Raw genomic sequence first — 15498 nt, forward strand, 5'->3', positions numbered from 1 at the left:
GTCCCCCTGCTTTTGCTGAGTAGTTTGTTTTTGCTCTTTGCACACTTTATCACCTGTCACATCTAATGGGGCCCGGAGGGGAGTACACGGGGCCACGGCAGACCTCTGAGTTCATCTTGTTTCCACCTCCTCCACTGCCACAGATAGCTCCATCAATAGACACCTCCACTTCACGGCAGAGTTCTCAGTGTATGGGCATGGAAGCCAACCAAGAACTTTTAAAGTTCACTGGATACTTAGATTAAAAATGACTTTGGGTGGTATTAATAGATTGGTCAAAAAAACTTAAAAAAAATAGGACCTACATGTGTCTTTGAAAAAAAAACCAAGGGTTTAATCTAACCTTTCATGGTCAAAAGACGGGGTCTCCAATTAAAATTCTATAGAATTCAGAATATGTAATACTGTATATAATTAAATTATTTTTAATGACAGCCATGCTAGTTTTCTTCTCTCACCATATAGTTTTTTCAGACTTTTATGTGGGCTGGCAGCTTCTCTCTGCATGGAGAAACCGTGGGCTGAAATTTTACAACCCATCAGTGTCCAGATAAGACTTCATTTAGGTCCAGATCCAGACCTCAGTCTGTCAACCATTTGGGACAAATCGTTTAAAATCTCTGTTTGACTAGAAATCTTCTTATTCAAAAATAATACACAAAAGAGCCAAAAACAGTGGACTTTTTTGATAATCCTGCATCAGGAGTTATCAACTTGATGTGTTCAATCGCAAAACCAGCTCAGACAGACACTGACATCCTACAACTACTACAACTACTACTACCACCACCACTACTACTACTACTACTACTACTACTACTACTACTACTACTACTACTACTACTACTACTACTACTAATAATAATAATAATAATAATAATAATAATAATAATAATTCTTTATTTGGCTATCACTTCCGGAAGTTTATGAGAAGTGACAAAAGTGTCAAGTTTTGCTAAACGAGCAGACGCTATTTCCGTTTATTTCTTTCAAAGTAAAACTCATTTTAGCTTACAATCTACACCGAACAGTCTGTATTTAACATTTATAGTTCAAATAATATAAACAAAATAATAAATATTCTGTATTAAAGTCAATATAGTTATAGGTATTATTAGCTGTGTTTTTGTAAGGACTTGTCCAAATCGAAATATTTTCCACTTTTATTATGAAACTACACACAACACAGTTTCCGGGTTGTGACCGGGGTTTTCGGGATGACTTGACGCAGCTATAAGTGGCACAAATGAAGTTCATGTTCCACAGCTGGCGATGGCGGATGTAGTTGACAGTGACAGCATGAAGAATTATCACATAGCGTCTGAGAAAATAAACCCGGAGGCCTGTCGCTATCCTTTCTGTATAGTGTGGACACCCATCCCCATATTATCGTGAGTCGTTGTGGACGACGGGGTCCGAGTCGGAACAAAAGTAACAGCTTTGTTAGCTTAGCCAGCTAGCAGCAGCACACACGGCACCATCCTGTTGCTTATTTTTTTTAAAAAGGAAAATATTTCACTGCTGTGACTTTACGCGAGTCCAAGCTACGAGTATGAGTCAGGACTGTTTAGCGAACAGGATTTAAAAATAAAAACGCGTTTCTGTGCAATAAACATTTCAGTAAAAAATTAGAAAGAGGAAGTGAACAGATTGTAAACAAACCGGTGTGACACAGGTTACACACACTCACACTTACGACGCACAAAGTCACTTAGACTTGGTTGCATGTAGAAGTTAGTGTCTTCTTCTTATTATTATTAATCTGACCTGCTGTTTGTTCATGTTTAGGTAGGATGAGATTTTGTAAATATATTTATGCAGATTTTACTTCTTGTTTTGTTGTCTGCAGTATGATCAAACTGAGTTCTGTTGGGATCACTACATAAAAATTAAAGGTACTCACTGCTAGGTCATGAAGACCAGACAGAAAAATTCACAAAGTAGGAAACAAACATTTTCCTCAAATCAGTTAACCACTTATTTGAGGAAAATGTTTGTTTCCTACTTTATGAATTTTGTGGCTTTAAATAAAAAGATTATAAGAAAAAAAAATTGTTAATGGATGCCACCTACCACGAGAGTTTGTTTACGTGTGGAAACAGCTGAAGTGACTGAAAACGGGTCAAAAGATAAAGTTACTGGTCATGTTTGTTGATCTACACAAATGACAACCAGCCTAATGTAGGTCAGTCACATGACTCAAAAGTCCAGGTGGCTTTTAGCATGTTCAGCTGAGTGCTTTGTTTACATTCAGCGTGTACCCGCATTTTAGAATTGCATCGCAATGTATTTGGAAAACTATTGGAGTAAACTCCTTTAAACTGCGCTATTTGATGTAGTTAAGTGCTGTTATGTTGTTATGGGTTGTGTGTAGTTACCTTTTTTATGTTTGGTTTCATAGTTTGTAATGAGTACTTTTGAAGACGTTGTCCTAAATCCAACAACCAGTTTGATTAATGTAAAGCGTAAAAACTGATTATGTTCCAGCGAGGAGTGGTGGATCTGGGAGTTTTTCCTTATGGTCACAAAGATAGAGTATGATGTTCAATCAGAGGGGGGGTGAAATTTATTACACAGATGATATAAAATAACACAAAACTAAATGCTGTTTGTCAGCAACTTTTTTTTTTTTGATTGTGTCAAACAGTTATATTGACACAGACACTAAATTGCATTTTTAACATCATTATAAAACTTTTAAAAAATAAATGTCAAAAAATTTACAATCCATTTGAGAATAAACCCATTCTTACACATAATCAAGAGGTATACAGTGTATGTAGTATTTATTCACTCATTTGTAATTAAGTGTACAGAACAATAACACATTGGCTGTCCAAAACCTGTTTTCTGTTAAACTCTTTAACACTATTTCAGACTTTTGACCTGCTGTTTTAGATTACACTGGTTAGGTTTAGCAGTGATTCCCAAACTTCACAACAAATGTCCCTCAAAATAACAGTGATAGCATTAGCTGTCTCAGCAACCATTACATTGTCTTTATCGGTATATATAACTTTAGGTTAATTTCGTATCCCCGATTCTCTGAGTAGCATGAGTGAGTGTCTCACATTGAGAATGCCCATGGCGTCACCTCATCAGAAGCTCCTATTACATTACGCCAGCCAGAATTGGCTGGAGATACGCTCGTCAGCGTCAGAGAGGGCAGAGTCCCTCCCCCTATAAATAGGGCTGACACTGCACTGAAAGTTTATTCAAAAACGTTCACCTCTTCCTCACAACGTCAGAGCAAGGAGGGTGACCTGTGAGACACTCACTCATGCTACTCAGAGAACCGGGGTTAAGAAAGTAACCTAAAGTTCTCTTTAATAGCATTCATTTCGTGTCTCACATTGGGAACGAAAAACACTGACTCCCGTATTGTTCAGCAGAACACACACTATGTGCCAGCTGTTATTTTATTATTTTATTTACCAGCCACAGGTACCTTTAGTGCTTGGTACTTACACTGAGTACTGAATGAGCCAGTGATGATGCTGTGACATCAAGCTTGTAGAACCGAGCGAATGTGTGAGAAGAGGCCCAGCTTGCTGCGGCACAAATTTCCTGCAGGGACATCCCTCTCAGCAAGGCCTATGAAGAGCTTAATGTTGACTCAATAATCACACTACTGACGTTAGCATTCACACTTTAATGGTCGCCATTTTCTTAACAACAAGCGCTCCCGCGCTCTTTCCCAACAGAAAAAAAAATAAGGAAAAAAACTGCACAATATGCTACTTACAACTTAACACTTAAGCCCCTTGTAGAATGGGCATGCAGCCCCTCTGGAGGCTGAAGCCCTTTAGAGATATAGGCTAAAGAAATTGCAGCAGTGATCCAGTGGGCAAGTTGCTGTTTGGACACTGGTTTCCCATAATGGTTCTTAGCTCAAGAGACAAACAACTGGTCACTTTTCCTGACATGCTTTGTTTTATCTAGATAGCTATCTAAAGCACGTACAGGGCAAAGGTTGTGCAGCTTCTCCTGCTCCTGTGAGGAGAAAAAAAAGGGGATAAAAAGCCACTAGCTCGATTGGGGAATATAACCCCAACACTTTAGGCTCAAAGGCAAGGTTGGGGAGCAAAACCACATTAGTTTTGTCCGGAGAAAACTTCTTACAACATCATGAGTGGACAGACAGAGCGTGGATTTCACCCACACGCTCTGTAGAGACCAAAGCCAACAGAAGTGCTGTTTTTAAAGTTACAAATTTTAATTCCACTCGATCCAGAGGCTCGAATGGGGAGGCAGTCCGTGCATCCAGCACCAGGGGTAAATCCCATGATGGAGCCATGGGTCTCGAGACAGGGAGCTTCCTGCGAGCACCCCTCATAAACCGGCCCACTAAGGAATGCTGGCCTGCAGTTTTTCCCTCAAAACCCACATGGCAGGCTGAAATCGCAGCCAAATACACCTTGATAGTGGAAAAAGCCTTTCCCTTATCAATCAGGGTCTGTAGAAAGGATAAAATCACAGCCACGGAACACTGAAAAGGGATTTCCTGAATTTCAGAGCACCATTTTTCAAAAATGAAAGATCTGTCCTCGAGCCTGAGACAGCAGATCCCTGCAAGCGGGCAGGGGCCACAGATCCTCCCGGAGGAGCTGTGTTATCTCCGCTAACCGGTGTTTTGACGGCCAGTGGGGTGCAATGAGGATCATTGTCAGGTTTTCTGGTCGTACCTTCGCTAGCGTTGGTGAAATGAGAGCTATGGGAGGGAAGGCATAAAGCAGAACCCGAGGCCACCTGTGGGCTAGTTTGTCCATCCCCAGCGGTGCATTCTGATTGTGCAGGAAGAAATACAGGGGACACTGGTTGTTCTCCTTTGAGGCAAAAAGGTCCATGGATGTTTGTCTGTATCTCTGCCAGACCAGCCTGGTCACTTCCGGGTGAAGTTTCCACTCTGCATACAGTGGATTCCCTCTGGAGAGAAGGTCTGCTCCACAGTTCAGAACTCCTGGGACATGAGTTGCTCTCAAGGACAGGAGGTGTTTGCTGCTACAAATGATCAGTTTATGAGCCAGCATGTGGAGCTTTAATGATCTCAACCCCCCCTGCCTGTTGATATAAGCCACCACGGCGATTTTGTCCATTCTGATCAGCACATGGTGACCTCTCAGGAGTGGAAGAAAGTGTTTCAGTGTCAAGTGAACAGCCAGCAGCTCCAGGAAGTTGATGTGGGCTGACTGCATATTTGGGCCCCAAGACCCGTTCACCATATTTCGTTCGCACAAACCTCCCCAGCCAGTCAGGGAGGCATCCGTTGTGACAACTTTTCTGTTCTGCACTACTCCCATCGGCACGCCCTGCGTCAGCACATTGGGGTTCCACCACGGACGCAGTGCTGCCTTGCAGGCTGCAGAAACCCTCACTCTGTGAGAACTCTGTGGATTAGCCTCTGATGAGAGGCCACCCAGCGTTGGACTCTTTTCATATGGAGACGCCCAAGTGGGACCACTGTTAATGCTGAGGCCATCAGGCCTAAAAGCCTTCTGCAGTCTGACCGACACCAGATGAAACATGTCACCAACAAACACCAGTGAAACATGGACAAACAGTCCACTATTGTTTTTACTCTGTCCTCTGTTAGTCTCACTCTGGCCTGGACTGAGTCCAGAGAGAGACCTATAAAGGAAATGGACTGAGTAGGGATTAGGATACTCTTCTCCATATTTATTTCGAATCCCAGATCCATCACATGTTGCGTTAATGCAGCTGTGTGGTTTGCAGCCTCCTGGTGGGAAGACGCAGCGATCAGCCAACATGTGTCTGAAACATGGAGGGGTTACTGCAAATTGCAGTAAGTATCCCCTCTTTATAGTTTTTAAAACCCACTCTGAGTTTGTGCATTTTTCCCACAGATCTGTGTTCATTGACAGGCGGTTGACAGGCCAGTCTGTCAAATACGGGCTGAGAGCGCCCCCTTCTGTCGCCGGGCGGTGAACAGCCCTGGTCTGCACTGCGCATGCGCGTGGCGTTTTGCTTGCTGCAGTTGACACGGGGTAAAGAGCTCAGTCCTTCCTGAGAAGGATGGGCCAAATCCCCCCGGTATTAATGTTTTTATGTTTTTCAACATTTTTTCCTGCGCCCTTGGCTCGTGGCCTGGATGCAGCAGTGTGTTAACATTTATTTCTTTTGAACAAATAAATGTGCTTGTGGGACTTGGTCGGGGTTTGCCGTGCAACTCCCCATAATGAACACAGTTCCTTCTTTTCTTTCTGGCATGTCGGGCAGGCTCAAACATCCTCTCGATCACGCGTTGAACCCAGCTGAAACTGCAGAACGGGTTTGCAACTGGAGCCACGGGGTAGAGTGATCCCTGCTCGCTCTCTCCAGCCATGCAGGAGGTCAGGCCAGCCGCTTCCTCTTCCTCACAGTCTGAGTGGAGGTGGGAGGTGGCTGTTTGGGGCGGGGGCCTTAAGGCTTCCTCTGCCACTGGGCTTTAGGGACAGAGTGCTTCTGTGGTGCCTGTGCAGCTCCCTGTGTCTTAGGAAGCCTAGGGATTTTGAAAGTGGAGGGCAAACGAGCCGTTGCGTGAGCAAAGGTCTGGTGCTGGGTGCCCGGAGCTGTGGTTGCGGTGGCAAACGTATGCCTGGGCAAACACAATTTCAGTGCTTCATCATCCCTTTTCTTCTCCTCCCATCTTTTCTGTATTGAGGTGAACGCTGCACCAAACAACCCCTCACGTGTGATGGGGGTGTCCAGAAGGTCCTCCTCCTTAGCAGAAAGTGTGGTGAGGTTCAACCACCTGGCCCTCTCCTGCACCACCATGAGTCCCACGGTTCTGCCCAGGGCTTGGATCGCAACCTTGTGGAATTGCAGACAGTGATCCGTGATTATGCACACGTCCTCCCACAGTGCTGCGTCTGGTGAGGCGGTCATCTGCTCCTCGAGTTCTGCTTGGTAAGCCATCAGGAGAGATGAGGTGTTCAATGCCTGGACTGAGAGCGCGGCTGCCCGGTAGGATTTATCCATGAAGCTGGACTAAAAATGGTCGGCCCTGGAAGGGAGGGCGGGGCCCCCAGCTGACATAGGGTGCAGGTGTTCTGCAACCGCCAGTTCAACTGGTGGAAGCTGGCAGAGGCCGCGTTTTTCCATCCTGTCTCAGTCCAGCACCGAACTGCCTGCCACTGGGTGCTTCTCCTTAAAGGGCTTACTGCGCCAGGAGACGGCTAGTTCTTCCAGCAGCTCCGGAGAAACTGGTAGCAGTTGTTTACCTGTTTTCTGTGCCTTTGGCAGCTTTTTCCCATCGAAGCGGGAGTGGACTACCTCAGCCTGGAACTCGGGCCACTGGATGTCAAGCTTGGCAGCTGCGCGTTTGCACACATCGTGCAAGTCAAAATCCAGTTCCGGCGAGGATGAGCCTTCATGACCCGGATGACCTGCGCCAGAGAGCGCAGGTTTTTCAACTCGACCCGAAAGCGGGGGAGATGGGTCATTGTCTTCATCGTTATCCGAGAAAGGTAGCCCCGACTTGGCACGGGAAAGCTCGCAGTCGCCCGTTGCTGGGAAATCCAGTGAGCAGGACTCGGGGCCGAACTCGGAGACCTCCGGTGACAGTGGGGCCACGGAGTTGAGGATATCGCCCCAACTCGTACCGGCTTCTGCGTCAGCGGTTAGTGCAACCATTTGGTCAGCTGGTTCCTGTACAGATGCTGTAGAAGACATAAGTGGGTCACTGCTGGACAATGTCGACTGGCGGGCCAGGAGGCGACGAAGCACTTTGAGGGAGAACCGACTACAGTGCAAGCACACCTCCTCAGAGTTAAAGGCTGCTTGGGCGTGTTTCAGTCCGAGACACACAACGCACGATGGGTGGGTGTCCCAGCTTGAAATTTTGTTACCGTACGGGCAGGTTTGCTTGTGGGCTCCTTTTCCGCTTTATTAGAGAACCTGTCGGAACCAGTCGGTCTCCATGTCGGGAGATATGGCTGTAAAGCTACGGAACTGGTGACAGCTAAGCTAACCAGTTGGTCAGAATGTGGGGAGGGGGAGAGCATTGCAGCTTCCTGGTGGTAGCTTGTACAGCAGGGGTATTGCTACTCTTAGACGGCCAATGTGCAACCTTGCGGTGAGTCAGCTTCTTTTTTTTTTCTCGGTATTTCTACCGAGAACGGCTACTCGCTGCAGTACTGACCAGAACCTCCAAGCCAAGCGCCCGGCGACCGAGCTTGCGTGCATGTCTGTGGACAGTTTAGCTGGGCTCAGAGAAAAAGGGCAGAACCTACAGGGAGCTGGTTGGAACGTCTGCTTGTTGCAAGAAGAGGTTTTTGAATAAACTCTCAGTGGAGCGTCAGCTCTATTTATAGGGGGAGGGACTCTGCCCTCTCTGACGCTGACGAGCGTATCTCCAGCCAATCCTGGCTGGCGTAATGTAAAAGGAGCTTCTGATGAGGTGACGCCAGGGGCGTTCCCAATGTGAGACACAAAACGAATGCTATGAAAAAGAGCTATGCTTTTTGTCTCTTGACATAATATAGCAATAATATGTTTTTACCAGTTATTTTAAAACTTAACTCAGTTCCTGGAAATCCTCTCGAGACCCCAGACTTGTTGCTTCACAGCCCACAGTGGGGATTTGATGGTTGGTGAAACCGTCTCTGCTGGTGACATTTCCACGTCTCGTGAAACCATTTTGAAAATCAAGAGGGCTGTGAAGGAATTCTAAATCAGTGATTTAGGATAAATTGGAGATGTCCTTGACTTTTTAAGATTGTTAAAATGTACAAAAATATATTAACTAGCCTACAAACAGGGCAACTGGGGTGGCAAAATATTTTTGCCAGTGGCAGCTGCCTCTCCACGCCACCCTGACCATGTACTTTGTGTTGTTAGGTGTGTAGAACCTAATATTGTGTTGTTGTTGTTTTAACTCTTCAGATCCACCCACGCTGGTTTATTTGTGGAAGTAAATTCACAGACATTGATCTCTTGAGTAAGAAATAAAGTGTTTGTTTTCTGTTTCTCAAACAGATGGCTGTTTCCAATCATCGGTCACATGGGAATCTGCACTTCCACTGGAGTCATCCGGGACTTTGCCGGGCCTTACTTTGTCTCGGTGAGTAATGACTGTTGTGCTTTAAGGGCTGCGTGCTGGAAGGTAACTTTGAGAAGATAACACAGCACGTATGTTGGAGTGAGTCAGGACAGCAGGCGTACTCTCACTCCGCACGTGAGACGAGTCCATGAGTATGGGCTTATAAGTTTCTGAGAAAAATATAAAGAAGATGAGTTGCTTAAAACATTAGATACAAAGATGCCAGTAAAAGGTACTCATTAGATTTTTACTACACTGCAAGTATAGATAGATATTCAGAGGTTATTTGATTTATGTTCAAAAGTTAAGTTTAAATTTATATTTAAGACTTTGCTTAATAATAAAGTAAGGGGCTTCTTTAATTAAATAAGTCTGTTAATTATCAAAAACTCATTTACTGTCTTTCTCTGTGTATTATTGTTCCAATATTATATATTTATAATTATATTTATAATTATAATTATATAATAAATGAGTGTAAATTGTTAGATCATACACTAACAACCTCGACCCAGATTATTAGAGCATGAAGTTGTAAAGAGTACGGAGTTGAACCATACACATGTGGAGGTGTGCTACAGTTTGAAGGATTAACATTTACAATTATCACAGATTCAACACACAAAGCTGGCACTATGCTGTTTGCTGAAGTAATGGTAAGGTGCAACTAACTGTTTTACGCAAAAAAAAACCCCAAAAAACATTCAGCTTTGGTCTTTTTTAATATTAAAGAAATAAAACTTCTCAAACAAACAGTTTCTGCTGTTTAGTTGAAGCACACAAAGTGCACATGTTCAGTACAAAGCTGCCTTCAGTGAGCTTAACCTTTCTGATTACAGAAATTGCTTCAGTAAAACAAACAGAAGCTGTTTGGTGATAACAGGTTTGTAAGAACACAGTTTATTCTTTAAATAATCCTTTGATTTATGAGCCTAAAGTGTAAAGGATTGTCCAGTTTTCTGGTCAGGTGTTATTTTATACCTGAATGATTTTCAGCTAATAACCACTACAGACTAATGAACACCAGTTAACCTGTTCAGATTATTTCATTATTATCACCATTAATGTCACACAGGCAGCTTGTCTTTAATACTAGTCAAAAACAGACAACAAACGTTTGTATTTGGACCACAAAATCAAGAAAGTGGACCTAGAAATACTAAAACTGGAGCTTTAGTCCAGGTGGGAGGATCTTCCCAGGTGAAAGAGGTTAATTGTTGGGTAAATATTTTATATCTAATCTGTTGTATTTCTAGGCTTGTGTGGAATAAAGACGACAGAATAAATGAGAATTATTTGTCTTTATTTTGTGGTGATGGTGGAGATGTAATTTCTGTAAATGATATCTCAGGGTGCTGAACAGAGTTTGTTCTGATTAGAGCTCTTGTCTGAGGTCTTATATTGGACACGTGTTACTGAGACAAGTCAGTCAATCTGATGAAAAATGATACTGGGCTACAAAAAGAAAATACCTGGGAGGGAGAGCCGATCTAATCTAGGTGGGAAATCCTCTCCTGACGTCAGACATTATGAAGTCATTCTGCTTTGATTAAATATGAACAACTCGAGTCAGACAGCTGCTTCAGGTAGGAGAAACTCAGGGTTTCTTAGAGTAAACCAGAGCAGGTTTACTGTCTGTTACCATGGTGACACACTCAGTTTCATCTACCTCTCTTTCTAAAACTGAAAACTTGATCTTTTCCTAAACTCAAGGTTAACTTAATGAGCTTTAACTAAACCTGCTTTCTGGAACATCCCCCTGTTAACTTAGAGAACCAAATGATCTCTTACACCAGCAACTGTTGTATTTTACAGGAAGACAACATGGCTTTTGGAAGACCTGCAAAGTAAGCAAATGGAAAAAAAATTGAAGTGATTATTTAAAACAGTGCCATGCTAAAGAGAAATGATAAGAACTGGACCTTTATACTTGTTTGTTTCTGTGTCCTCAGATACTGGATGCTGGATGTCAGTAAAGTCTACAGTAATGGCTGCAATGCCTGGGACCGAGCAGTGCACGATGCCTCAGAGGAGTACAAACACAGGATGGTAACTACACGACTTTGTATGCACTTTTTACAGAAGGCGCCACTGGGAATAATTTTTTTTTTTTTTCTCCGAAGCACAACCTGTGCTGTGACAACTGTCACTCACATGTTGCCATGGCGCTAAATCTGATGCGGTATGAAAACAGCACGTCATGGAACATGGTCAATCTCTGCATCCTCGCTTTAATCCACGGAAAATACGTCAGGTAAGACAGATGACGCGTGTCGGCGGGTTCTGCCAATTCGTTCGCTCACATTTTTCAAATAATTTAAACAACCTGCAGCTGTAGAGCGTAAAGAAAGTAGGAATAAACATCTCAGTTATCACAATCTTCCACATTGTGACGAACATCAGTAAAAAAAAAAGGGTGTTCAAGTTTGTGTGCTGCAGAAAACCTTGTCAGATTAAAGCCAACAGTCAAAGATGATTTTCCACCCTGTGTGCTGCTGAAGCCAGTGATAACAAAACTGAAATGTGTAATTGCACTGTTTTACCAGGAAAATGTACATGTGTTTTTTACAGTAAAACCACAGCATTACACTTTGTTGTAGTTCAGATTTCCGAACATTGTCTAAAAATCATCTGAATGCTGGCTGAGAACCCCATAAACCTCAAAGAGTGTTTGTGAGGTCCAGCTGCTCTCTGTAGAGGCAGAGTTAGAAGTAGGCCTGAAGCTGTGAACGAGCTTCCTCAGTGATCCCAGGGGCTCAGGCATGATTTCACAGGTCTGACTTCATCCAGCTGGGTCTCAGGACACGAGCAGGAGAACGCCTTGATTCTCAGGAAGTCTTACAAGTACATATAGGACAGTCTCCCAAAAGGCCTTTGAATATTTTAACAAAAGCTTTCAGTGAGTCTCTTGTGATTCCTAAAAACTAAGGTCAGTGGAGGTCTGTCAGACAGTTGAAGTCATCACAGTGACTCCCATCTTTAGTCACCGTGATTAAAAATCATTTTACTATATTAAAGTCCCCTACAGGAAAATAATCCAGAATCTCCTGTTAGACCTCCTCTCTGAATGCTCTCCATGACCTTTAAGCATGTAGCTGGATCGCAGCACATTTAGAAAACCTCCTTCCTTTTGCATAAAGGCAATCATGATGCTGCTACGCCCTTAGTACTTGACCTATAGGGTTTTCCTGGTGTTCTCCTGTGCCCTGACCCCGCTCTGTACGCCCCAGCATGACTCTCAGACTGCGTCAGAACGCAGCTACAGATGCAGGTGTTATCTGGCTGAGCTGAGACTGCTGGCCAGCAGTTGGCAACTCAGAATTGCAGTGAAATTGTGAGAAAATATGCAATTATTTTGAGTGCATTCGCACTGAATTGTGACTGTGACCAATTGAGCCATCTGACCACATTTTGAGTAACCAGTTTTTGAAAATCACTGCCTGCTTTTGTGTGCACGACTTGTAGAACTGCATTCTTAGCCGTGCACTTTATTTCATCGCCCACATCAAACACACTTCAGCACACTTTGTACCCACCTTGGCAGCCACCCCCAAGTTTATGATTTAATCTACTGGAGTACACTTTTGAGATGAAGTTGGGCAGATTTGCTGTCTGAAGGAGACCTTAGTTTTTACAGTCTGCTTAAGACCAATGAGAACATAATTAACATTAAAGGTCCAGCCGCTGACTTTAATGCCCAAGTTTTAAATTAAGATCTTACGTTGAGAAATGATGATGTTACGATCATTTTGGTCACACCTTGAAAAAAAACATTATGCATGATCTCACATTACCTGTTTGCGCTCAGCGTATGTGCTGCAAATGATTCTCAGCTACTACTGTGTTTTAGCTCAATATCTAACACAGACTGAGTCATAGCTATTTTTATCTTGCTATGGTTGTTAAGCTGTGGGAGCCATCTTGAATTGGATTAACTCTAAAAAGTTTATCAGTTTGTGTGTTGACTACTTGTTCATGAGCTACTCTGCTGTTGAACACACATACACACACAGAGATATGGTCAAAAACATAAACGCTTTGTCCCCTTTTGGCAGTGGGGGATAATAACGAATCAACTCTGGAGGCTGCAAAATAAACAGTCACATTAAATTTTGAATGAAATGTAATAAAACCAAATCAGAGTTTAACGTTGAACTAGCAACATAACCTTTAATCTCTCATTTATTTGCTGGGAGTTACAGTTTGTCTGTTGGTCAAACATCCACAGGCGTGTCGTGTTGAAAACATAGTTTTCTGTCCTTCTTAAACAAGCTGATTATTTAATCTCTATAAAGTGAAAAAATGAGTAACTGCAATTTTTAGTAACCATTGCTGTATGAAGTTGGAGGATGATATCTGCCTGTATGGTTTAGAGTTGTTAGGCAGATATAACATTTCTTCCTTGTTTACTTTATTGTAAGTAACCACACAAACCTTTTTTACTGTCTCCTCTGCTGGTTCTGGTCCCGATCCAGCTGTGTAGGCTTTCTGAAAACCTGGTTGCCCTTCATGATGCTCACAGGCATCATCCTTACAGTTGCCCTGGCCCTCAACCTGGCCCGGTGAGGCAAGATAACTACACGGCGAACCCCCTCATCTCCTGGCTTCAGAAGATTCAACACGGAGGTTTTGAACACCAGCAAGAGGAGGGGGTAAAACCAAAGTGACCAAGGATGAAAGGACTTCTCACCTCCAGGACAGGATTGTTGGAGCAGAGTGTGGTTTGTCACTGGAGCTCCTACAGGGTTGAATCTGCAAACCTCAGTGATGGACATTCATTTAAATTCAGCTTATTTACTTCATCAAAATTAGACATACAGTGGGTTGCAAAAAATTTATTTTTTCTTGGTATTCTTTCCATTTTGTTTCTTTACATCATAGAATTTGAATGGATTTTTAATTTGTTTATAATTAATTATTTTCAAAACATACTCTTGATTAATAAAGTAAAATGGGGAGAAAAAAACTAATCTAATCAATGTAAAACTGAAAAGTGGTGCATGCAAATGTATTCAACCCCCAAAACAAAATTTTGTGTCTCCACCTTTGGCAGCAGTTCCAGCATCAAGTCTCTTCAGGTCCGTCTCCATGATTTTGGTCCATCTAACTTGGAGTTTTTGTCCATTCTTCATGACCAAACTCCTTCAAGTTGGATGATGCTGCTTGTGCTCAACAATCTTTAAATCCAACCAGAGATTCTAAATTGGATTGAGATTAAGTTTGAGCTCTGACTGGACCTTTCCAGGACCTTTACCTGGTTCTCCTTCAACCAGTGGAGTGTTTCTTCAGCAGAGAGTTTAGAGTCACCGTCGTGCTGGAAGGTGGACCTCCACCCCAGTCTCAGATCTCTGGAAGACTCCAACAAGTTCCTCTCAAGAAATTCTCTGTATTTCACTCCATCCAGCTTTCCTTTAACTCTGACCAGTTTCCCAGTCCCTGCTGATGAAAAACATCCCCACAGCATGATGCTGCCGTCCTCATGCTTCACTGTGGTGTTCTCAGTTTGATGAGAGGTCATAAATTTGCCTCAGACTTGTTGTCCTTGATGGCCTAAAGTTAAGTTTGAGTTTGGTCTCATCTGACCACAGCACACTCAGAAGAAATTCCAAGCAGTCCAGTTTTTTTTTTTCCCTTTAAGTAGTGTGTTGTTTGTGCCTAAAGATTGTTTCTTGCTGCTCCTTCTTGAAGCCCAGCTCTGTGCAGCCTCTACAGATCCTATGAACAGATCCTTCCATCTTTGTAGAGGAGCTGCCCAGCTCCATCAGAGTTATCTTTGCCCTCCTGGTTGTTTCTCTGATAAATGCCCTCCTTACTCGCTCTGTGAGTTTTGCTGGACGACCCTCTCTTGGCAGGTTTGATGTGGTGACATCGTCTTTTATTTCATTATAATGAATTTAATAGAGTTCTGTGGGATGTTCAGAGTTTTGGGATATTTTTTTATAACCCAAACCTGAGCTATACTTTTCCATTTTGTCTCTGACCTGTGTAGAGTTCCTTGGTCTTCATGATGTATCTTTTTTGGTTGTAGTCCTTACTGCTTAGAGGTGTTGATTCTGGGGCTACACAAAAGGTGTGTCACTTGACAGGTTTAGCTAATTTGACGCCTAAATCGCTCACAAGTGGATCTTATTGAACAAGTTTTTTTCTCCCATTTAATCTCATTAATCTTAGGTATTTTAGGAAAATTGATGTCATTAATTCAATTTAAAATCCAATAAATCCCAGGTTGGAAAGCAACAAAATAAAAATATCAAGAGGGATGAATATATATATATATATATATATATATATATATATATATATATATATATATATATATACTCCTGATCAAAATCTTAAGACCAGTCAAAAAATTGCAAGAATTTGCATTTTGCACTTAAGAAGGTTCTAAGTAGAGCTTCACAATGTTAAAGGAAAAATCAGTGCAAGAGACAAGAACTTTTGAGCAGGGAATTTTC

General features: G+C 42.8%; 1 protein-coding gene across 1 annotated transcript; it reads left to right on the forward strand.

Moving 5' to 3' along the window:
• Positions 1–1222: 1222 nt before the first annotated feature.
• On the forward strand, positions 1223–15320 carry tmem222b (transmembrane protein 222b). Its single transcript, XM_017431164.3, has 6 exons — positions 1223–1391; positions 8977–9061; positions 10856–10887; positions 10993–11089; positions 11164–11294; positions 13516–15320. Exons 1-6 carry the CDS (start codon positions 1273–1275, stop codon positions 13604–13606), a joined length of 555 nt encoding a protein of 184 aa, XP_017286653.1. The 5' UTR covers positions 1223–1272; the 3' UTR covers positions 13607–15320.
• The last annotated feature ends 178 nt before the right edge of the window (positions 15321–15498 follow it).

The sequence above is a fragment of the Kryptolebias marmoratus genome, linkage group LG5 (assembly GCF_001649575.2).
Source record: "Kryptolebias marmoratus isolate JLee-2015 linkage group LG5, ASM164957v2, whole genome shotgun sequence".
Taxonomy (NCBI): Eukaryota; Metazoa; Chordata; class Actinopteri; order Cyprinodontiformes; family Rivulidae; genus Kryptolebias; species Kryptolebias marmoratus.